Source organism: Tachyglossus aculeatus, chromosome X2 (assembly GCF_015852505.1).
Source record: "Tachyglossus aculeatus isolate mTacAcu1 chromosome X2, mTacAcu1.pri, whole genome shotgun sequence".
Classification (NCBI taxonomy): domain Eukaryota; kingdom Metazoa; phylum Chordata; class Mammalia; order Monotremata; family Tachyglossidae; genus Tachyglossus; species Tachyglossus aculeatus.
Window position 1 is genome coordinate 7557038 of NC_052100.1, and position 23227 is coordinate 7580264.

Below are 23227 nucleotides of genomic sequence, written 5' to 3' on the forward strand. Positions count from 1 at the left end.
GACAGTGTCAGTGAAACCAAGGTTGGATAATGTTTCCAGGAGAAGGAAGCCTTCCACAATTACATCATAACACCCCAGGCGCCTCCATCTTACCCTAGCACTTACAAACTGTATTCCTTCATCTCCTATCCTCAGCAACCAAGTACCAATGTATCTCTTCATTTAATTACTTAATTGGCTATTTCATTCTGATAAATTTGCCCTACTTCCTGATATATCTTTATTTTTCTTCTTCTCGCTTTCACCATTTGTAAATCATTTTTGTCAGGCCTTTCCCCTGCCCACTTCAATTGTTAAGCTCCTTGAAGGCAGGAAACATGTCTCTTTGCTACCGCTGTATTTTCTCAAGCACTTAAAAGCTAAACATTGTACTTATTAAGTGCTTGAGAAAATACAAGTGATTCCTAGTCATCGGCCCGTCTTCTTGTGAACTAACTCAACAGCACTATCATTAATACACAGCAGTTCCTGGATGACTTGTCTCAAAGGACTCTGATAATGCATCTAGCCTGTCGAGTTGGAAGAGTTTCCTGGTGGGATCAGATGTGTATTCTGACTCCAGCTTCCATTTGCCATATCCTTTAGCCTGGCAGCACAGATTATGTTTAACAGCACTGACCCTACTACCTGGTGACAAGACAAGCGTCTACAGCTGCATGTCTTTCCAAAACGTTTGGGATACCTCCCTTCCCCCTTCAACCATGGCCCTCCCCTGCTTCTCACAGAAAACGCAGACTCCTGACCAACATCAGCAAGGCTCTCCACCAGCTGTCTCCCACTTACCTCTCTGCCGTCTCCTTCAGCCTCGTTCCAGCTTGTACTTTTCACTCTTCCAAAGTCCAACCTCCTAAATGACCTTCACTCTTGACCCTCCCCAGCACTGATCTTTCCCTCCACCTGCACCGCTCCCCACTTTAGTCTCACTAAACCACACCTCATGCTTCCTTCAAAGCCCTTCTAAAAAGTCTCCTCCAAGAGGCATTCCTCAATTACCCCAACTTTCCAGCTATACCATTTCCTCTTACGCACTCATCTGTTCCTTTGCTATTGATTTATCTCCACAGAGTTTTTAAAAAAACTACTCTCACACTCTTTCGGCTAGCATTAAACGCGTGCCAGTTTACATCAGTTTGTCTTCCCTATTAGACCATAAACTCCTGGAAGGCAACCACCGCAGTTTATACTTCTCTAAATTGCCCCCTGCACTCAATAGCGGCCAGTACATACAGAAGAGAAGAACAGAAGAGGAATTTCCCTAGCTGCACAGTGAGAGCACTGTGGAAATGGAGGCTCTCACCTCTCATCTGCAGGGGCAGCTTTCAGATCCACAGTTGTCTGGTAAAGAGTTGCTGCTATTATTATTATCATTATTAACTGCTAATCATGGATAACCACAGCAACACTATCATTAACACCCCCACACCTCTGCTGAAGAGCCAATTCCAACTGTGTCCAACCTGATGCTCTTGTAACTAACCCAGTGCTCAGTATCATGCTTCACACACACCCCAATTAGCATTTTCATTATTTAGGACAATATCAATTGGATGGCCATGCAGAATAGGGAGAGAGTGTGTTGGCAAGGTTTGGAGGAGCCAGGAAACCAGGATGGAAGCAGTTTGTCTTACTAGGAAGGCTTAAGAGGAGGTGGGAGCTGCCAAAGATCTTAAAGTCTCCTGGTGCCACTTAGTAGAGGAGGAAGTTTGCAGGTCTTTTTTAGTATTTTCAAGAGCTGCTACTCCTCCCAACTGCCCTGGGAAGCCGCTCAGTTTTCTCCTCATCTTGTAAAAGCAGCAACTCAGTCCAGATCAGTGGGATGCTAGAAAAATTGGGATGAGAGACTAGCGTCCCAGATTTGCTCCCTTAGCAGAGCTGGAGTACCAGGGGGACGATATTTTGAAAGCGATTGGGTTCCTCCTTCATCTAGGGACACGGCCAATAGTAATTGTAGTATCTGTTAGATGCTGGCTAAGTGTCAAGCACTGTACTAAGCACCACGGTAGATACACGCTTATCAGGTTGGACACAGGTCCCCATCCCACAGGGGGCTCACATTCTGAGGGAGAACATGCATTGACTCCCTATTTCACAGATGAGGACACTGAGGCCCACAGAAGCAAAGTGCCCAAGGCTATATGGCAAAGCCAGGATTAGAACCCAGGTTCTCCAACTCCCAGGTCCGAGATCTTTCTGCTAGGCCCCTCTGCTTCTCATGGAGAAGCTGCTAGACAGACAGCTCTTGGAATTTGGAGCTTCCCAAGAGGTTTTTTTCAGACTAGGCAGAGCTAAGGTGACAGTTCCTCAAGCTTCTTCTTAGAGTTGGAAGCAGTGGAAGCCACCTTTAGATCTGGAAATGAACAACCCCGAGAAGAGCTGAAATCTCCACTTTTAAGAGTGGAGCAGCAGGACAAGCTGACGAAGCTTAGAAGGAAATGACTTTCCCCATCCACAGGGTCCCAAAAGCATTCAGTCTCAAAGTGGGGAGTTTTCCAGCTGGGAAAGAAGGAAAATGGGGGAAAAATTGGGAAGGGAGAGAGTGGCAGCTGGTTGAGAAGGCCAGCTGGCACCAACTGAAGACTAAGGCTGAAGAGGATGCTGCAGGGAGTAGCCCAGCAGTTCCAAGAGCTGGTCAAGACAAAGGCGAGGGACGGATGGGGCAAATGCAATGTCAAATAGAAAAAAATGGATTATATTAGTCATCTAACTAGTCTTTTTTTTCCACCATCTGCTGCGTCATCTCAGAGCCAAGGGTCAAGTGGAGTACGTTTTGTTTGGCCACAATTCGGCAGCACAGTAGCATTCAAATGCTTTGGCCTGAGTTGGTCCAAGCAGGGTTCTGTTTTTTTGTTTTTTTCCGCTGGGAGATCGCATTGTCAAGCATGCTGGTCAACGGACACCTGCTGCCCAGGGGTGCTGGTGGCTTTGTGCTCCCTGACTCATTCCACCAAAAGCCTTCTTGGACTCTGGGATCTGCTCTGAGGCTCTCTGGGGTGGCAGGGAGAAAGGAGGACAAGGCTGTGGGGGTTGGAGAAAGCCTGTACAGTGGTCTGTCCATTTGGTGGAAGCGCTCCAGCCAGGGTTCCTGTGGTAGGCTGGGAGGCGAAGCTAGGGCTCTGAACTCCCTAGTGCAATTAATCCCTATTAACATTAGATTGGCATCTAATAGATGGGGGCAAAAAACCAGAATTCTCTCAATGTACCCTGCTGCGACCAAGTCAGACGCTCGGGCCGGAATTGGGGAACTTTAAGTCACTGCTCCGATGCCAACTTGGACCACATATTTCCACTGTGTACTGAGTCTGTTATGACAGACTCTCGAGGGGAAGGGGTGGGATGGAAGTAGATCCTTGGACTGCCGTTGTGTGGAGGATTGCCCCCTCACCCCTTCCCAGGTGGCCGCGCACAGCTCAGGGTTTGCATTTGTGCTCTCAGGGGGGCTCATTACCTGGCCTTGGGTGAGTGTGCTTGCTAAGGGCTCTTTTGCCGCACCAGGCCAGAGGAGAATGCAAAGCCAATTAGCAAGACAGTACTGTCAGGTAAGAAAAAAGCTTGGAGGAGACAAAGCAATCGCCACTGATGGGAGGCCTAAGAATCAAGCCTGGTGACCTCTGCAGCTGCTGCTTCCCCTAACAAGCTCGGCAGTGGCAGCCCAAGCATGGGGCCGGGGGGAGGAGGTGATGGGCAAAGCACATCTGAGAGCTGCCACCGAGAGCCTTTTTGCTTTCCGTCGCTTTAGGTCCTTATTGCCAGCCATCACATCCACGACCCAGAGCCAAGTGGGATGCCAGGGGACTCCAGGAATCTAGTCAGGGCCGGGTTAAGGCCCCTCTGCCCCCACGTACATCCTCTCCTCTCCAACACTGCAGGAACGAATTTTAGCCAGGGCGGAGGTAAGATGAGGATGAGATTTGCTGTCAGGACAACTGCAAGGGGTCCCCTTCAGGATGGTGATAGACCTGGGGCAACTGCACCCTTTTCCTAGTCTCCAAGCGGCTCTGCATCCGGTGCAAAGACAATGACTCTACCTGGGAAAGACCCCTCCCTCGCCACACACATCCAAAAGCCATTCCAAATCCCCTGGATTTACTCCACTGGGCAGACACCCAAGGTCAGGGGGAGAAGGATGGGCACAGCAGAAGAACTGATGCTTGAGTGGTTGGCTATTCAGTCAGTCAAAAGTACTTCCCCAGGGTCCACTGTGGATGGAATACTGTACTTGGCGCTTTGGAGAGTAATTCAAGGAAAACAAGAAACAGCCCTTGTGCTCCATTCAATCACAGTTATAGACTTCTGCATCAGCCTCTTCACTGGCCTCCCTATCTCCAGCCTCTTCATACTCCATGTTACTGTCTGGATCATCTTCCTGAAATAACTCGCCTTTCCCCAACTCCTCAAAATTGTCACCCGCTCCCTCCACAAACACAAATCCTTTCCACGGGTTTCAAGGCTCTTCCACCAGTTTTCTCCATTTTACATACTGACACTCTCCACCCGCTATTCCCCAGCTAGCACCAGGCTTGTGAGAAGCAGCATGGATCAGTGGAAAGAGCATGGGCTTGGGAGCCAGAGGTCATGAGTTCTAATCCTGGCTCCACCACGTGTCAGCTAAGTGGGCAAGTCACAACTTCTCTGGGCCTCAGTTACCTCATCTGTAAAATGGGGATTAAGACTGTGAGCCCCACGTGGGACAACCTGATCACCTTGTATCCCCCCCAGCGCTTAGAACAGTGCTTTGCACATAGTAAGCGCTTAACAAATGCCATCATTATTATTATCATACCCCTCACCCACACTGCTCCCCTGGGCCTGGAACTCCCTCTCCCGCAAATCCACCAGACCTCAGCCCTCCCAACAGCCACCTCTAGCGCGCGCGCGCGCGTGTGTGTGTGTGTGTGTGTCCAATTGAATAGTCAATGATTTCTTCAGATTTCACTATTTGTAAGCACAGTGCACTGCACTCCAAAGACACTCAAATACCATTCCTATTACTAGCTTAACAACATTTCAGCTGGCCAGCAAGCAGGCAGGGATGACCCCCCTCCATTAGGGATCAGCAGCATGGTACAATGGTTAGAGCACGGGCCTGGGCATCGGCAGGACCTGGGTTCTAATCCCAGCTCTGCCCCTGGCCTGCTGAGTGACCCTGGACAAGTAACTTCTCTGGGCCACAGTTTCCCCATCTGTAAAATGGGGATTAAGACTGTGAGCCCCATGTGGGACAGGGACTGTGTCCATACCCAATTATCTTGTATCCACCCCAGTGCTTAGTACGGTGCCTGGCACATAGTAAGCGCTTATCAACTACCACAATTATTATTATTATTACTTCCCACCCAGGCCTCCTTCCTGAAACAGCAGCACCACTAAGCTATTCTCTAGTCAACCGATCGATCGCATTTTCCGACAGAGAGCATGGCAGAGGAGATATGAGGGACATCCCCTTGGATGCCCACAGACCCTGTGCCTGGGGAGAAAAGAAGCAGACTCAGAGGGAGATAGGGTCAGCAACAAAACCCAGGAGCTGGGGCTACAGCACCAATTGGTAGGAATTCATACTACAGTGGCAGTGTGCAGGCCTTTTGGAATCATGGCCCTTTTCCTCAGTATTCAGAGGGCAGAGGGCATGATGGGGGAGGTCCTGGGCCATGGCCTAACAAAATCTTTGCTTCTGGACTCTTTGTGGGGCACTTCAGTTCTGCCTTTCCCTTCCACTGGCAGAGCCACTTCTGGCCAGTGTCAGGAACAATCTATTGGAAAATGAGATCCAGGGAATAATAATAATAATAATAATAATAATGGCATTTATTAAGTGCTTACTATGTGCAAAGCACTGTTCTAAGCGCTGGGGGGAACTCAAGGTGATCAGGTTGTCCTCCGTGGGGCTCACAGTCTTAATCCTCATTTGACAGATGAGGTAACTGAGGCCCAGAGAAGTTAAGTGACTTGCCCATAGACACACAGCTGACAATTGGCGGAGCCAGGATTTGAACCCATGACCTCTGACTCCAAAGCCTGTGCTCTTTCCACTGAGCCATGCTGCTTCTCCTTCTGAACCCTTGCTCTCCAGCAAGCGCATCCCCTTCCTCTCCTCCCTGGTTCCCTTTCTCGTGTCCTTTCCCGGTTTTTCTTGGCTGGTGGAACCGGCTGTGGCCGAATGGGCCCAGAGCAGCTGCAGCTGGTCTGTGGGCTGGTTCCCGGGCAGCCGGGCAGAAGCCGCATCCCCTCCCCCAGTACCCATTACCGAAGCTGCTCCTGGCTTCCCTTGCCTCTTTTGAAATAGAAAACTGTGCTGGCTGCTGTCACTTCATTTGAAGTTCATCTGTATCCTCAGCCTTAGATCAGGGAAGAGAGGGAGACGGTTACAGAAACACACACACACACTCACGGTGTTAAATGTAGCCAGTCTTGGAGACTGGAGGATTCAGAAGTGCCATAAGCCTCATTAGTGCTCTCATTTCTCCTTTCCAGTTTCGGAGGGGTGGGGGAAGAGATCTGCCTATTCTCTCTCTGCTCACTCCCTAGCCCATATGATTAACGTGGGGTGCCAGATAGACAGGGACATGGCCCTAGCCAAGGGCTGCATGCAAAAACTCCTGACCATTGGCTTTAAGGCACTCGATCGGCTCTCTCCCTCCTACCTATCCACTCTTCATCCACAACATCCCCAGATCACACTCTTCATTCCTCTCAAGCTAACCGACTCTCTATGCCTCATCCATCTGGTCGCTGACCTCTTGCTCACGTCTTCCCCGCTTCATGTCTGACAGACCACTGCTCTCCCCCACCTACAGGTCCCTCTGCAATCACATCTCCTCCAGAAAGCCTTTTCTCCCGACAAATCTCCAATTCCCTCACCTAATATCCCCCGATTGCCACTTCAGCCCATCCTGTGGGAAGCTGTCAGCCACCTAAAGCACTTAAGTAGTCACAAGCCTCCCCTGCCCCCCAGCACTTACGTACCTAACTTAGTCTTCTATTACTTTCTCCCTTCTGTAATTTAAGTGTCTGTCTACCTCCCTCCCCGCAACTCCAACTTGTAAAATTTTTTGAGGGGAGGGACCATTGTTTTTTTATGGCATTTGTTAAGTGCTTACTATGTGCCAGGCACTGTACTAAGCGCTGGGAAAGATACAAGGTAATCAGGTTGGACACAGTCCACGTCCCACATGGGGCTTACAGTCTTAATCCCCATTTTACAGATAAGTTAACTGAGGCGCAGAGAAGTTAAGTGACTAGCCCAAGGTCACACGGCAGACAAGTGGCAGAGCCAGGACTAGAACTCAGGTCCTTCTGACTCCCAGACCCATGCTCTGTCCATTAGGCCATGCTGCTTCGCTGTTCTCCAACCATGCACCTTAATTTCCATTGTACTCTCCTCAACACTTTAGTACAGTGCTCTGCACACAGTAGATGCTCAAAAAATGACACTGCTTGATTGACAAGGAGGAAATCAAAAAGGAGAACTAGATTTCAGTCCCCCTGGACTGGTCTTATCTTTTCTCCTCCACTCCACTCCTAGATTACCCACTTCGTACCCACTCTGGCTTCCAGAGAGTCAGCTGCAATGACAATCATCATCATCATGATGATATTTGTTAAGTGCTTACTCTGCACCAAGCACTGTATTAAGCACGGGGGCAGATATAGTATAAGCAGATCATACTATACATAAGCCTGTGTCTGCATGAGACTCACAGTCTAAGGGGGAGGGAGAACAGCAGCTCTTCAGTGTAAGATCCCAGGCTCCTTTCTTTCCCTTTCAAAGAAACAGGAAACTTCACTCTGAAGCCTGGGTCCATAATTCCCTGCAATGATACCCCAAAGAAGGCAGATCCAGGACATAATAATAATTATGGTATTTGTTAAGTGTTTACTATGTGCCAAGCACTGTTCTTAGCACTGGGGTAGATACAGGGTAATCGGGCTGGACACAGTCCCGGTCCCACAGGGGGTTCACAATCTCAATCCCCATTTTACAGATGAGGTAACTGAGGCCCAGAGAAGTGATTTGCCCACGGTCACACAGCAGACAAGTGGTAGAGCCAGGATTAGAAACCATGACCTTCTGATTCCCAGGCCCGGGCTCTATCCACTAGGCCACACTGCTTCTCTATGACTGCTGGTAGAACGTGTCTACCAACTGTTACATTGAACTCTCCCAAGTGCTTAGTACAGTGCTCTGCACACGGTAAGTGCTCAATAAGTACAACTGATTGATTGATTACTGGGCATGGAGCCCAGTAGGGGCCAAACTGCCCGCCCGCTGCAGCCCAAACACACTGGAAACCGGGCAGAACTCTTGGGCCTGGTAGGCAGGTTGGTATCACCAGCCCAGTTGTCCAGATGAGGAAACAAGTCCAAAGAGAGGCCCTGTCTCACCCGAATTCCCCTCTGGAAGCAAGAGAAGTTGAGAAGTTATTCCTTTGGGTACTCTGCTGAGGCACCCTACTCTTCTAGGGACAGCAGGGGTGAAGGGCATGGCATCTGTACCCCTCCCTCTAACCCTATTTTCTGGTCTTTCCTGGGACTTGACCCCTCTCCACCCAAGTTTCTATTTCCTCCTTCACTGACGAATGCTTGTTTCCCCCCTCAGCCTCTCACACAAACTACGCAGGCAGGTAGGGACTCCTCAACTTCCCCGTCATCGATTTCCACCGGAGGAATGTCGTAGAATCAATATTATTGCATGCCTATAGTGTGCTAAAGCAGCGCATTAAGTTCTATCAAGTAGGTAGACTGATCCCTGCCCTCAAGGAGCTTACAAATCAATCTAGTATCAATTTAGTAAGCGAAGACAGGCACCAAAATCATTTACAGATAGGAGGATGAAGAAAAAAGGGCTATGTACAGGGAATTAGTGCTTATGCTCCTTTGTCCCCAGTCAGTCAGGTTGCTAATGAGCAGATAGAAACTGTTACCAGTCAAAAGAGTATGTGTGATCGGGGAGAGCGGACCAGAGTTGGGTAGGGAAGCAGACATTTTTCCCCTGTGGGAGATGTTTGAAAGCTTTTTTTCAAACGAGTGACGTCAAAACCAGGGGAATTATCAAAGCTGTGGAGAGCTAGGAAATTCGAACAAAAGTGTCTAAAAATAAAAAGTTCCAAGAGCCGGAAAACGGCTTTGGTGGCTGGGTCACTTGCTGCCTTCCCCAAGTGACCGATTCCAAGGTAATTCTCAGTGCAACAGGTGCCCGGCCCCTCTCCCGTCCCAGCCGGGGGGCCTTCGGTCTGGCTCTTTGTGGATGGAGGATCGACATGCAATCGGTGCAGAACTGGCTGCTCCGCTCTGCTTTTTGGGGGTTGGGAGAGCCTCGGATGGGCTTTCTGGGTGGGCAGAGAGAGCCCGCCCAATGGCCTCCTGCCCTTTTTTAGCGCCTAGTAGCTCAGCATGGACTCTGCCTGTTGCTGAGGCTGGAGGGAGAGAAGTTCTGATTTACATATGTTCGTATGCAAATTGCACTTCCCTAACTCCAGCTGCTTTGATTCTGTCCTTCAGACTAACATGCCAGAGGGCTTGAGCACAGAGGGAGCTGGAGCTGCAGTTCTTCTAACAGCTTCCTTTCTTGGACAGACCCAGAGGTGGGGGAGGGGAGCTCGTGGGAAGGAGCATGGCCTAGTAGATAGAGTCAGCAGGACCTGGATTCTAATCCTGACCCCACCACTTGTCTGCTGTGTGGCCTTAGGCCAGTCACTTCACTTCTCTGGGCCTCGGTTACCTCATCTGGAAAATGGGGGTTATGGCCGTGAGCCCCCTGTGGGACAGTGACTGTGCCCAACTTGAGGATCTTGTATCTACCCCAGCGCTTAGCACAGTGCCTGGCACATAGTAAGTGCTTAACAAATACCTTAAAAATAAAAAAGGCCCCTTCTCTTCCTGTCCACTTGACAGCCATGGTGCTCTGCTGGGTTTAATCAATCAGTCCACCCATGGGATTTATGGAATGGTTACCGAGTGCAGAGCACTGTACTGAGCGCCTGCGAGAGGACAATACAGAGTTGATAGATGGGATCCCTGCCCACAAGGAGCTTATGGTCTAGACGGGGGAGAAAGACATCAAAATACGGGAAATGGTAGCGTATAAGGATATGGACATAACAGGCTTCTTATTAAAATAAGCCCTGAGCAGGTTCCCTTGACAGGATTGGTGCACCACTTGGGGCGGGCGGGTGGGCCAAGGAGATCCCCAGAGGTGGGAGTAAAGTCTCATGGATCTCCAAGCACTCTGCACTTGGCCTCCCCAAACCCTGGTCTAAATAACAGAGAGGGACACTCAGGCATAGATCCTGGACTGACAGACCTGCTTAGGGAGTCAGGACTCCTGACTCACCCTTCCTTTGCCTTCTCTCCCTCAGTCTCTCTTCTGTAGTCAAATGAGGACCTAGCCCTTCTGAAAGCCCATCTTCTCCAGGAAGCCCTCCCTGATTAACATCTCCCCCCCACTCTATATTCCCCCCAACTGCCACTTCAGCATCACCTCAGCACCTGGATACTCCTGTTACCACTTTCATACAGATGACCTTATTGCTTCCTCCTCTCTGTAATTGATTTTAGTGTCTTTCTTCCCCTTTAGATGGTCAGTTCCTTGAGGGCAGGGAACATGCCTACTTACCCTATTGTACACTCCCAAGCTCTTAGCCCAGCTCTTAGCACACAGGACATGCTCAATAAATTCTACTGATTCTGTTGATGAGCATACACCTGTACTGGGCCGGGAGCTGGAAAAGATTAGCTGAGTAATACCCTTGGAGCTCTTCCCAGCCCCAAGGAAGTGGTTCACATTCTTGCATTTCTTTGTTTGTTTGTCTGTTTGTTTGTTTTTTGAACTCCCTCTCCCTCAGCCAGAGCAGGAGGAAGGTCAGGATCTACCTTTCTACCAGGCTGATCATTTCTCAAGGATTGAGTCAGCTTTCCCCAAGGGAAAGAGGTTGAGTTCTCGAGGGGCAACATTAGTTTGGTTTTGTTCTCTGTCTCCCCCTTCTAGACTGTGAGCCCACTGTTGGGTAGGGACTGTCTCTATATGTTGCCAACTTGTACTTCCCAAGCGCTTAGTACAGTGCTCTGCACACAGTAGGCGCTCAATAAATACGATTGATTGACTGATTGATTGATTGGAAGGGGTGGGAGTTACGGGGCGGCTCAACTCCTGTATACCTAGCATACACCTACTGCCCTGTGGCAGAGGCTCCCTAGAAGAGAAGCATATGGGATCAGGGCATTGCAAGTGGAAAAAGGTAAAGAAGCACCAGCTATAAATGATCACCAATGACTGTGCCGTTAGAAATCAAGCCCCCGCCCCACACTTCTCGTGCAAAAGAACCCTGGGGGCATGGGGAGTGCAACAACTGCAATGGGCAGTCAGGCTCCTTTTCCTTTAAAAGGCATCTTTTTGGATGCCTTTCGGAGACTCTTTGCATACTCCTTTAACTGAGATCAATGAAACAAAGTGCCAAGAGGGATTGAGAGGAGAGAGGTGAAGGGGCTAGTACTGACTGAGGTCTGGGAGTCAGGACCCCTGGATCCTAGCTCTGCTGCCAAGTCACCCTAATACCGTTAGAGCCGAATCAGATTTGCCATTTGCCTGTGTCCAGCCAAATCTCCACCTCGCAGGGTCGCACCTGGAGAGTTTCCAGTGCTCTACCAGTCTCGACCACGGGAAGGAGAATCAAGCAGAGGCATACCCATTCCATTCCTAGCTTAGGGAGAGGCTAGCGAGTGGCAGGCAATCCGCTACAAGTCAAAACTCACCTGTGCTGGGCAGCAGAGGCACGGGAGAGAGTCGAGGGCGGAGACTCGGGTTTACTGTGCGGAAGGAGGCAATGGTACACCGCTTCCATATTTTTACCAAGAAAATCTATGGTCACACTACCAGAACGATTGCAGATGGAGGTGGGGCGTTCTGGGAGAGCCGTGTCCATGACGTCACTATGGGTCGAATACGACTCGACCGCATTAGACAACAACAACAAGCCAAATCATCTCAGCATCTCTTTTGCATGCTCGCCTCAGTCACCTTCTAAAGCCCTCGTGGTTGAGCAGACCCAGCCTGGCTGCTGTGGGTGGGGAGGGGAGTGCAGGTGCCCCGCACTTCAGGGGCAAGCTTGGGCAGCCGCCTCCCCCAAAAAGTGTCATGGAGAGGTCAGAGCATGAGTGATGGTGTTGCTGCTCAACTCCCTCCTCAGTGCTGAGATGCTTGCCTGCCTTGCTTCTTATTCATTGCTCCCCTCTTTCTGGCCAACTTCTCTAGCGCTGTCGCCTCCCTTGACCACTCCTCAGGGTTAGACCATCTCTACCAGTTTTCTCCAGCCCTGTAGAGTGAAACTGACTCCATAACTCTCTTCACTGGGGGCCAAATCTGTTCCCCTCTTGCCTCCACCTGGGGACACCTTGCTCTGGCATCATCCCCTGCTTGTCCTCTCTTCTCTCCAGATCTCCTTGTCCCCCCAGTCCTTTTCCCAGGGCTCCATCCTGGGATTTTCCCTTTTCCCCCAACTGCAGATTTACCCCCCCCCACCCCTTTGCCCAGCCTTGAGATTTGCTCCTCTGACCCTTCCTGTTCTCAACCGGACAGTCCAGCTAAATCTCCCCCGACTCCCAGCCCTCTACCAACTCCATCCAAGATGGATCCTGGTCCGAAGGAGAGGTGGAAGGAGGAGTAGGTAGGCGGTCTCCCTTTCCTCAAGTTCGACTGGACTCTCGTTAACAGTCTCTTCTAAGGAGAGACCAGGAGTCATCTCCTTGGGTTATAAAGAAGGAAAGGGAATGAGGAGCTGCTATTTGGAGAAGCGAACTCCATGGCAACACAAATCTCCATGGGTAATGCAGCCAGGCCATTGGTTCCCTGTGAGGCCCTGCCAACCTCTTCCTGTGGTCAGGGTAAGGCAGAGCAACCAATCTCTCTGGGGACTCAAGGGCACATCCTTTTCCCAATCCCCAGTGCCAGGGAGGGACCTGGCTCCCTGAAGGTGCCAGGAAGCCTGCAGAGAAACAGAGGTTCTATAGCAGTGGAGAAGATGTTGAACCATCACCACGGGAGCAGGAAAGGACACATAGAGCTCTAGGCCCTGCTCCCTGGAATGACTACCATCCGAGAGCCTTGGTTTGATAGGGGCTGGGACTCCATCTGGCACACACTTTCCCACTGCCTTGCTTATCTGTACTTAGGCAGGGTCCATAAGAACAAAGGCACACTTCCTCCGAGAGGCCTTCCCAGACTAAGCCCCACTTTTCCTCATCTCCCACTCCCTTCTGCGGCGCCCTGACTTGCTCCCTCTGCTCTTCCCCGCTCCCAGCCCCATAGCACTTGTATTGATGTCTGTCTCTCCACCCTAGACTGTAAGCTCACTGTGAGCAGGGAATGTCATTGTTTACTGCTGTGTTGTACTTTCCCAAGTGCTTAGTACAGTGCCCTGCACACAGTAAGCGCTCAATAAATATGATTGAGTGATTTCATTCAATGATTTCATTCAATCATTGATTGAATGAAAGAATGAATGAATTAACCCCCCCTCCCCCTGTTCAAGTCAAGGCAGAGCATCATCTTGGGCCTGGCAGGGGCTGTTGGGAGTCCTCTGGGCAAGTTTACACTACTCTCTAGCAGGGCCCCACAAGAGCAGCCATCTTTACTCTGAGGGAACAGAGTCTTGATCTTAGAGATAGGACCCAAAGTTTTGAAGGACACACATGTCATTCCTATGCTCACGATCCACCTGCTCCATTTAAGTGGGAAAAGAGAGTCGAGGGGATGGTCTTGTCTTCTACCGGCCCCCGACTTCAGCAGAGCCCTCGATTCCCATAGGCTTTGGGAAGAGGATCTAGACGACGACACCCACCTGATAAAAGTGCCTGGCACTAAACAGCCTGGCCCAGGGACGGAAGGGTAGACAGCCAGACACACAGTAAGTATCTTACCTTGATGTAGGCCTCTAGGGCAGGAAGGACTCGGTGGATGGCCAGCTGGATGGACAGGGGAGTGGTGTATGGAAAGATGGCTGTCACCACGTGGCTGGGGCCCGGGAAGGAAAATATCTTGAAGCCAAATTTTTGGTAAAGGGATATGAGCTCTGCAGATGGTGGTTCCTCTCCTTCACTCAGGATACTGCCCACTGCGTAGCGGCACTTCGTTGGAGAAACCTGGGGAAAGGGCAGAACATAGGGCATCAGATTGAAAGAACTACTAAAACAAAAAAACAACAACAGGGAAAACCAGGGAGGGAGAAAGGAGAGATTGATGACCCTGGGGCCCCATGGGAGGGGAGTCTCCTTCCACTTCATAGATTGTGAGCCCCCTGAGGGACAGGGTCGGGTCTAATTCTCACCTGTGTACTCTTTTCCCAATGCTCTGCACACACTAAAGAGCTTAATACATTTACCACTACCTCTGGTCAGTCTTGCCTTCTCTTCTAGGTCTTTCCTTATCCAGGGTCTAGGGAAAATTCACCCTCAGAGGGAGAGAAGTGAGGTAGGCAGAGAAGACCAACAACCTATCACCTACCAAGCTTCTGCCTGAAAAACCGCCACAGACTCATCACTTACCAGAGGGACACCCTAGGGCCTCCCCCCGCTACCAATTCCTACCCCCAGTTCATGCCTGAACTGTTATCTCTCCAGATGCATCCTACAATCCCACAAGGGTGGGGCAATCTCTGTTGGGAGGAGGCAGGAAACCAAGAAGGGAACACCTCCTTCCACAGATTGTGACCCCCTCCTAGCAAGGCAGGCCTGAAAGCACTGGTCGTAAAACAGGGAAGGTCAGTGAGGGAGAAAGGAGCAGAGTATGACCCTGAAGCCCTACGGGAGGAAAGTCTCCTAAGTCAACTCGGACTTGCCTTCTCTTCTAGGCCTTCCACCTATCCCAGCACATCACACTGCTGCCACCCCATGGCGGAGTGTAGCAATGCAGGCTACATCTCACCTCTAGGAACATTAGATGGGAGGACATTTCTGAGTAGGAATAATCGTAATGGTAATAATAATGGTAATACTGTTTAGAGCTTACTATGAAACAAGCACTGTAATAATAATAACAATAATGATGGTATTTGTTAAGCGCTTACTATGTGCCAAGCACTGTTCTAAGCGCTGGGGTAGATACAAGGTAATCAGGTTGTCCTGCATGTGGCTTAGAGCCTTCATTCCCATTTTACAGATGAGGTAACTGAGGCACAGAGAAGTTAAGTGACTTGCCCAAAGTCACACAGCTGACAAGTGGCAGAGCCGGGATTAGGACTCACGACCTCTGACTCCCAAGCCCGCGCCACTAAGCCACGCTGCTTCTAAGCACTAAGCACTGTACTAAGCGCTGGGATAGATACGATATAAGCGGGCCTGTAGGGCTCACAGTCTAGGGGGAGAACAGGTATTAAACCCCCATGTGGGTAGAGAACGTGTCTACCAACTGTTATGGCGTACTCTCCCAAGTGCTTAAGTACAATGCTCTCCATGCAGAAGTGTTCAATAAATATGATTTATTGATTTTGCAGACAAGGAAATTAAGGCAGAGAGAAGCTAAGTGACTTATCCAGGGTCCCACAGCAGTCAAGTGCTGGAACCGGGGTTAGAACGCAGATGTTCTGACTCCCAGGCCTGTGCTCTTTCCACTTGAGATGCCCCTTAGGATTCAAACCACTAGCCTCGTGACTTGATCCAGGCCAACACCAAAGAGCTCAAAGCACGTTCCAGACAACAGCACATCTCCACCTCTAGGCAGGCCCATGTGTTGATTTTTTTGCTCCCCCAGGAGACTTTTTTCCTACGCTCAATTACAAGCTGTCTCATCAGGAAGCATAAGGTGATCTGTAGCAGAGTGTAAGCATATCCGTTGTGCATGGGAGAGAGCATCAGCCTGGGGCAGGGTGAAAGGGACAGGGAAAGTCTCATAAAATCTTCCACCCCAGGCCTGGACCTAATCAGCCTAGACTGAAAATCACCCTCTGTGGGAGGGTGAGGGAGAAAAGCAGGGGTTAGTCTGCCTAGTGTTCTTTAGATGGGAAAACTAAAGACCCGGAAACAGGTCACAGCTTGACAGGGAAGAGAACTTGGCGATCCCACTGAAGACCCCTGAGCTGCTTGGGCCGCCATCACCTGAAAAGGCCAAGGAGACTTGGCCCAGCTCCACAACTTGTCTGCTGTGTGACCCTGGGCAAGTCACTTCACTTATCTGTGCCTAATCTGTAAATTGGGAATTGAGACTGTGAGCCCACGTAGGACAGGGACTGTGTCCACCCTGATTTGCTGGTATCCACCCCAGCGCTTAGTACAGTGCCTGACACATAGTAAGCACTTAAATACCACAATTACTGTTATTACTACTTGGGCCTGGGTAGGGTAGGCACATGATCTGGGCCGGGACTAAGCATGGTAACCTGGCCTGGTCCTTGGGGCACAAACACCAGTGAATGATCCATAGGCAGGCTCCATGAACCAACTAGATCACTTCCTTTGAGAAGCGTGGTTGTGACATAGGATATGTTTTCCTGGAGACATCTGTCAGTAGTGACAGTCCATTCCAAAACCTCTAGAAAAGTAGATGAATTCCCGTGCTATATACTCTAATGATAAATGTCCCTAAACTACAGTTAATCTTGATTAAAGTCATTCAAGGCACAATATTATCATTTTAAATACATGAGAAGTTGTAATGTGATTATGAGTCTGCAGAGGTTGGGCCCACAGTAGCCGCGGTTTTTTCGACTTTTGTGAGGTTTGCTCAATTTAGATTGAACAGCAGCCTTCTTTTCTTCATAAAGTACTTTGTAGCATACTTCTTCTGAACACTTCTGGGTGCTTTGAATTCTCTCCATTAAGGTCATCTTCAATCAGCATTATATAGCCATCCGCTTTGTGGAAAATTGAGGCATGACTTTGTAATCCCAGGATTTGGGGGGCAATGGGGAAGTTACGGTTCCTTCATGTTTTGGCATCTTGCAATGACGCACCGGATTGTCGACGTTCAATGAGAGCCTCGGAATGAGATGCAATTAACTCACTGATATTTGCATAATCCATTTTTAAATTAAGTTGGCTCCCCAGCTCCCCAGGTTCTTTGTTATCTGCTCAGGTGTCTCTTCAATGCCTTGAAATGCTTAAACAAATTGTGGACAGGGCTTCCTTCCAAATATAATCACTGCTGAAGCTTAGTCTCAGGCCAAGAGGGAAAGGAGCAGGGAGGAATTTACTTGTAGTACTTGGCCAAAGAACGTGGGGTGTGGCCAGGTAGAGAGGTAGAGTGGAGAGAGAGAGAGAGAGAGAGAGAGAGAGAGAGAGAAACACGCACGCACAGCTTGTAGCACTGGGTCATTGTGATCTTGGGTATATGCCCATAGTATCTTCCTCAAGATCTTTGGAAATCCCTTATTTCCCTCCTCTGGTATCCTCCAACTCAACACCCACCCACTGCACTTACGTGAGCCCCACGTGGGACAACCTGATTCCCTTATATCTACCCCAGTGCTTAGACCAGTGCTTGGCACATAGTAAGCACTTAACAAATACCATCACCATCATCACACAGTAAGCGCTTAACAAATACCATCATTATTATTATTATTATGTATTTACACCCACCCTCAAATATGTCAGCTACTTTTGTCTATCTCCCCTATTGGACTATAAGATCCTCAAGGACAAGGATTAGGTTATTCCCCTTTCTTGTATTATTCCAAGTACCTGGTACAGTGCTCTGCACACAGGAGGGGTTCCACACTTATTGACTGATTGATCTTCCTGGAGTATCTGCTGAGAGCTCACCTCCTCCAGGAGGCCTTCCCAGACTGAGCCCCTTCCTTCCTCTCCCCCTCGTCCCCCTCTCCATCCCCCCCCATCTTACCTCCTTCCCTTCCCCACAGCACCTGTACATATGTATATATGTTTGTACATATTTATTACTCTATTTATTTATTTATTTTATTTGTACCTATCTATTCTATTTATTTTATTTTGTTAGTATGTTTGGTTTTGTTCTCTGTCTCCCCCTTTTAGACTGTGAGCCCACTGTTGGGTAGGGACTGTCTCTATATGTTGCCAATTTGTACTTCCCAAGCGCTTAGTACAGTGCTCTGCACATAGTAAGCGCTCAATAAATACGATTGATTGATTGATTGATTATCCCACTTGGCCAACTCCCACCTCCAACCCATCCCACAGGCTAAAATGCCCTTCCCACTCCTCTGCCAAACCACGTCCTGACCCTTCTCTCAAACAGCTCAAGATTCACTTTCTCCATGAAGACTCTTCTTGGTTATTCCCATCACTTCAAAGGATCAGATTTTCATTCTGTCCCTTACACATAAACTACCTAATGCTGCAGTTGTTTTCATCACCTGTGTTTGGATTTGAGTTGTCTCCCCGACTGAACTTTAAATTTCTCCAGGCAGAGGCAACGTCTCTTACTTCCCCTGTAAGCCCTCTAGCACCTAAGACACGAAATCCTATCTAAGAAGCAATGTGGTCTAGTGGAAAGAGTACTGGCCTGGGTTCTAATTTTGGCTCCGCCACTTATCTGCTGTGTAACCTTGAGCAAGTCACTTAACTTCTCTGTGCCCCAATTTTCCAATCTGTAAGATGGGGATTAAATCCTCCTCCCTCTGACATAGACTGTGAGCCCCAGGTGGGGCAGGGACTTTGTCCAACCTGAGTACCTTGTATCTACCCCAGTACTCAGTACAGCACCTGGCACATAGTATGTGCTTAATAAGTACCATAAAAAAAGAAAAGAAGAACAAAAGTCCTATGATAATTGGTTCCTGAAAACTGCATCTTAAACTGAGATGATGCAAATCTCTAATTTTCCCACAGGAACAGTGCTATAAATGGGGGCCTGAATCCTGCACCAAAGACAAATAATAATAAACATGGCATTTTCTTAAACACTTACTATGTACCAAAGACTATACGAAGCACTGGGATAGCGACATGCAGTTTCTATCCCACACAGAGCTCTCGGTCTAAAGGGGAGAGAGAACAAGTATTTAATTTCTATTTTACAGATGAAGAAACAGGCACAGAGCAGTCAAGAGACTTAGCCAAGGTCACACAGCAGGCAAGTGGAGGAGCTGGGATGAGAACCAGGTTGGTGCTCCTCCCACCAGGCTGGGCATTTTTACCAACATCATCCAGAATTGGATGCCCAATGAATTATAGATGAGTTTAATCACTTAGTCACTTCAGATTACAAATAGCATAAAATCACAGTTAAAAACTGAATGTTAAAAATTCCCCTACCTACAAATGACCTAAAACACAAAGGGTAGGATAAAGTTTCCAGGGAGTTTTGAATCAATCAATGGTATTTATTGAGCACTTACTATGTGCAGAGTACTGTACTAAGCACTTGGGAGAATACAACAGAATTAGCAGAGAAGTGGCATGGCACAGGCCTGAGAGGCAGAAGATTCTAATTCTATCTCCACCACTTGTCTGCTGTATGATCTTGGGCAAGTCACTTCACTTCTCTGTGCCTCAATTACCTCATCTGTAAAATGGGGATTGAGTGTGAGCCCCACGTGGGACAGGGACTGCATCCAACCCAATTTGCCTGTATCCACCCCCAGGACTTAGTATGACGTCTGGCACACAGTAAGCGCTTAAATACAATAGTAATAATAATAATAATAATGATAATGATAATAATAATTCCCAGCCCGTATGATTTGGAGGGACTTTTTGAAGGTTTTTTATGGTATTCGCTAAGTGTTCACTATGTGTCAAGCACTGTTCTAAGAGCTGGGGTAGATACAAGTTAATCAGGTTGGACACAGTCCCTGTCCCACACAGGACTCCCAGTTTAAAAATGAGGGCAAACAGGCTCCTGTCTCCTGGCTGGAATCTCCTCAGAAGCCCTGCTTGTATCTGGTAGCTCCTCATGCAGCCCCAGCCCCCATCTCCCAGGACAAAAGTCTGGAGTTAGATTGGGGTAGGATGTAGAGGGGCTGGATAGCAGCAGGGAAAAAGCAGCATGGCACAGTGGATAGGGCACAGACTTGGGAGTCAGAAGGTCATGGGATCTAATCCTGGCTCTGCCAATTGTCTGCTGTGTGACCTTGGGTAAGTCACTTCACTTATCTGGCCCTTGGGCCTCAGTTACCTCATCTGTAAAATGGGGATTGAGACTGAGCGCCCCAGGTGGAACAGGGACTACGTCCAACCTAATTTGCTTGCATCCACCCCAGTGCTTAGTGCAGTGCCTGGCATACGGTAAGCACTTAACAAATGCCACAATTATTATTACTATTATTATTATGAGGAAGGAGCCACAAGACAACCTCCACAACTGCTGTCACTGCTGCTCCTGCCACGCCACCCTCTTCCCACATCCTGCCCTGGTCTTGCCCCCTAAAGTGGCCCAATTAGGGGCTGGCGGCAGTGGCAGCAGTGACCCTGCACAAAGGAAGTGGGAGTGAGGGGCTAGAGAAATAAGGGCGGGGAGGGGGCAAGCATGAGGAAGGAGCAGGTAGGGTTAGCTGACACCTTACCATCCACATGTCAAAGCTAAACCGGATGGCGTAGAGCTGAAATGGAGCATAAAGGATGTTCACAATTCAAGGACTTCCTGGGTAGTGAAAAACTCATCACCCTCGGTTTCAAGGCTCTCCATCACCTCGCCCCCTCCTACCTCACCTCCCTTCTCTCCTTCTACAGCCCAGCCCGCACCCTCCGTTCCTCTGCCGCTAATCTCCTCACCGTGCCTTGTTTTCACCTGTCCCGCTGTCAACCCCCGGACCATGTCATCCCCCTGGCCTGGAATGCCCTCCCTCCGCAATCCACCAAGCTAGCTCTCTTCCTCCCTTCAAAGCCCTACTGAGAGCTTACCTCCTCCAGGAGGCCTTCCCAGACTGAGCCCCCTCCTTCCTCCCCCCCTCCCCCTCCCCATCACCCCCGCCTTACCTCCTTCCCCTCCCCAAAGCACCTGTATATATGCATATATGTTTGTACATATTTATTACTCTATTTTATTTGTACATATTTATTCTATTTATTTTATTTTGTTAATATATTTTGTTTTGTTCTCGGTCTCCCCCTTCTAGACTGTGAGCCCACTGTTGGGTAGGGACCGTCTCTATATGTTGCCAACTTGTACTTCCCAAGCGCTTAGTACAGTGCGCTGCACACCATAAGCGCTCAATAAATACGATTGAATGAATGAATGAATGATAGCCTGCACAAGGGTGGAGAGTTGAGAAGGCCCTGCAGCTAAGAGTCTTGTCACTAGGTGGCATAATTGTTCCACTTGGGCCTGGTAGGTTGGCCTGCCAACTCTTTCCCAGAGACAGGGTGGAAAGAGGGCATTAGGGGCCCTAAGGACAACAGGGTTCCCGGGACCAGATTCCTGGTTACTTTAGGTGGGGAGGGCCAGAGAAAGGAGAGGGGAAAGACAAAAGGAAAAGGGGATAGGGTGTCAACCTTCACTGCCAGCCCCACCAGGGCAGCATAGCATGGATGGTGGGCCAGGTGATCTGGACTGTCTTGGGCCAGGTCACTAGGGCTGCCATCAATACTGGGTGGAACTGATGAAAATGCCTGGATTAGGATATAATAATAATAAAATAATAATAATAATAATAATAATAATAATGGCATTTATTAAGCGCTTACTATGTGCAGAGCACTGTTCTAAGCGCTGGGGAATTTACAAGGTGATCAGGTTGTCCCACGTGGGGCTCACAGTCTTCATCCCCATTTTACGATGAGGGAACTGAGGCCCAGAGAAGTTAAGTGACTTGCCCTAAGTCACACAGCTGACAAGTGGTGGAGTCGGAATTTGAACCCATGACCTCTGACTCCAAAGCCTGTGCTTTTTCCACTAAGCCACACTGCTTCTCTAAGTTCAGCTGGGCTCACAGGACTCCACCGCTACCAACTGGACCCAGGTAACAATACTGGATCCGGGCAACTGCCACAGCTGGATTAACCCATTTTAGGGCCATGTCTGAATGGAAGTTTCCAGCCTGGCTGCTATAAAGAAGTTATGCCAAAAATTTCAATTTCCAGGATGGGCTGGTATGGGCAGTATTGGCCAGCGATGGTAGTGGTAGGAAACTCAGTCTGCTGTCATACCAAGCGGCTGCTGGCCAGCCTCCCCCTCCCTGCCACCATACCACTGCCAACTGCCATTACTGCTATGCTAATCTGGTATTAATCAAATTTATTGAGTGTTTACTGTGGTCGGAGCACTGTACTAAGCACTTGGGAGAGTACATACATTCCCTGCCCATAATGAGCTTCCATCCATAACGATCTTACAATCTAGAGGGTAATATTAATTAACATTAATACACATATAATTAATATATTCAGGGGTCCCTCTCCAATTCCCAGTTCATCCCACTTGAGCAATTTTAAAAACCCAATCTAGAAGTGGTCTTTGGCCATTATTCATACATGCTCATGAGAAGCAGCATGGCTTAGTGGAACGCACATGGGCTTTGGAGTCAGAGGTCATGGGTTCTAATCCCAGCCCTGCCACTTGTCAGCTGTGTGACTTTGGGCAAGTCACTTCAATTCTCTAAGCCTCAGTTCCCTCATCTGTAAAATGGGGATGAAGACTGTGAGCCCCCACGTGGGACAACCTGATTACCTTGCATCTACCCCAGTGCTTAGAACAGTGCTTGGCACATAGTGAGCACTTAAATACAATTATTATTATTATGCCCTTTGGTCATATGAACAGTCCACCCAACCAGGTAACTTCAGGGTCCTCTCTACTAGGGTGGACCCACCCTAGTAAGATCCCTTTAGTCTTCCAATCTCCTAAATGACTCTACATTCTTGGAAATTCCTGAATCCTCCCAACCCTCGGGGACAAGCCCCGGCAAGAGGCAGAAGCCAGGAGGGGTGAATGCTCTAGGCTTACAAATGCTGAGTCTCCCATAGGAAACAGCATGGCCTAGTGGAAAAAGCCAGGGCCTGGGAGTCAGAGGACCTGGGTTCTAATCCCAGCTCTTCCAATTGCTTACTATGTGACCTTGGGCAAGTCGCTTCACTTCTCTGTGCCTCAGTTTCCTCTACTGTAAAATGAGGATCAAATCCTAATCCCTCCTACTTACACCACGAGTCCCATGTGGGACAGGGACTGTGTCCACTGTGATCTAACCAAGCGCTTAGAACAGTGCTTGACACTTAGCAAGCACTTAACAAAAAAACATAGCCACCACCACCCAAAAAACCCCCCAAAAACTGAATGAGCCAAGGTCCCGACACTTCAGGACTGAAAACCCGCCTCAAGGAATGAATT

General features: G+C 49.0%; 1 protein-coding gene across 5 annotated transcripts in view; it reads right to left on the bottom strand.

Moving 5' to 3' along the window:
- Positions 1-23227, bottom strand: part of TEX264 (testis expressed 264, ER-phagy receptor) — a 65331-nt gene that overhangs the window by 25637 nt on the left and 16467 nt on the right. For all 5 annotated transcript variants that reach the window (XM_038770989.1, XM_038770985.1, XM_038770987.1 and 2 more), the window contains exon 4: positions 13909-14130. In XM_038770989.1, the coding sequence (XP_038626917.1) occupies positions 13909-14130 (222 nt within the window). The remainder of the gene's footprint in view (positions 1-13908; positions 14131-23227) is intronic.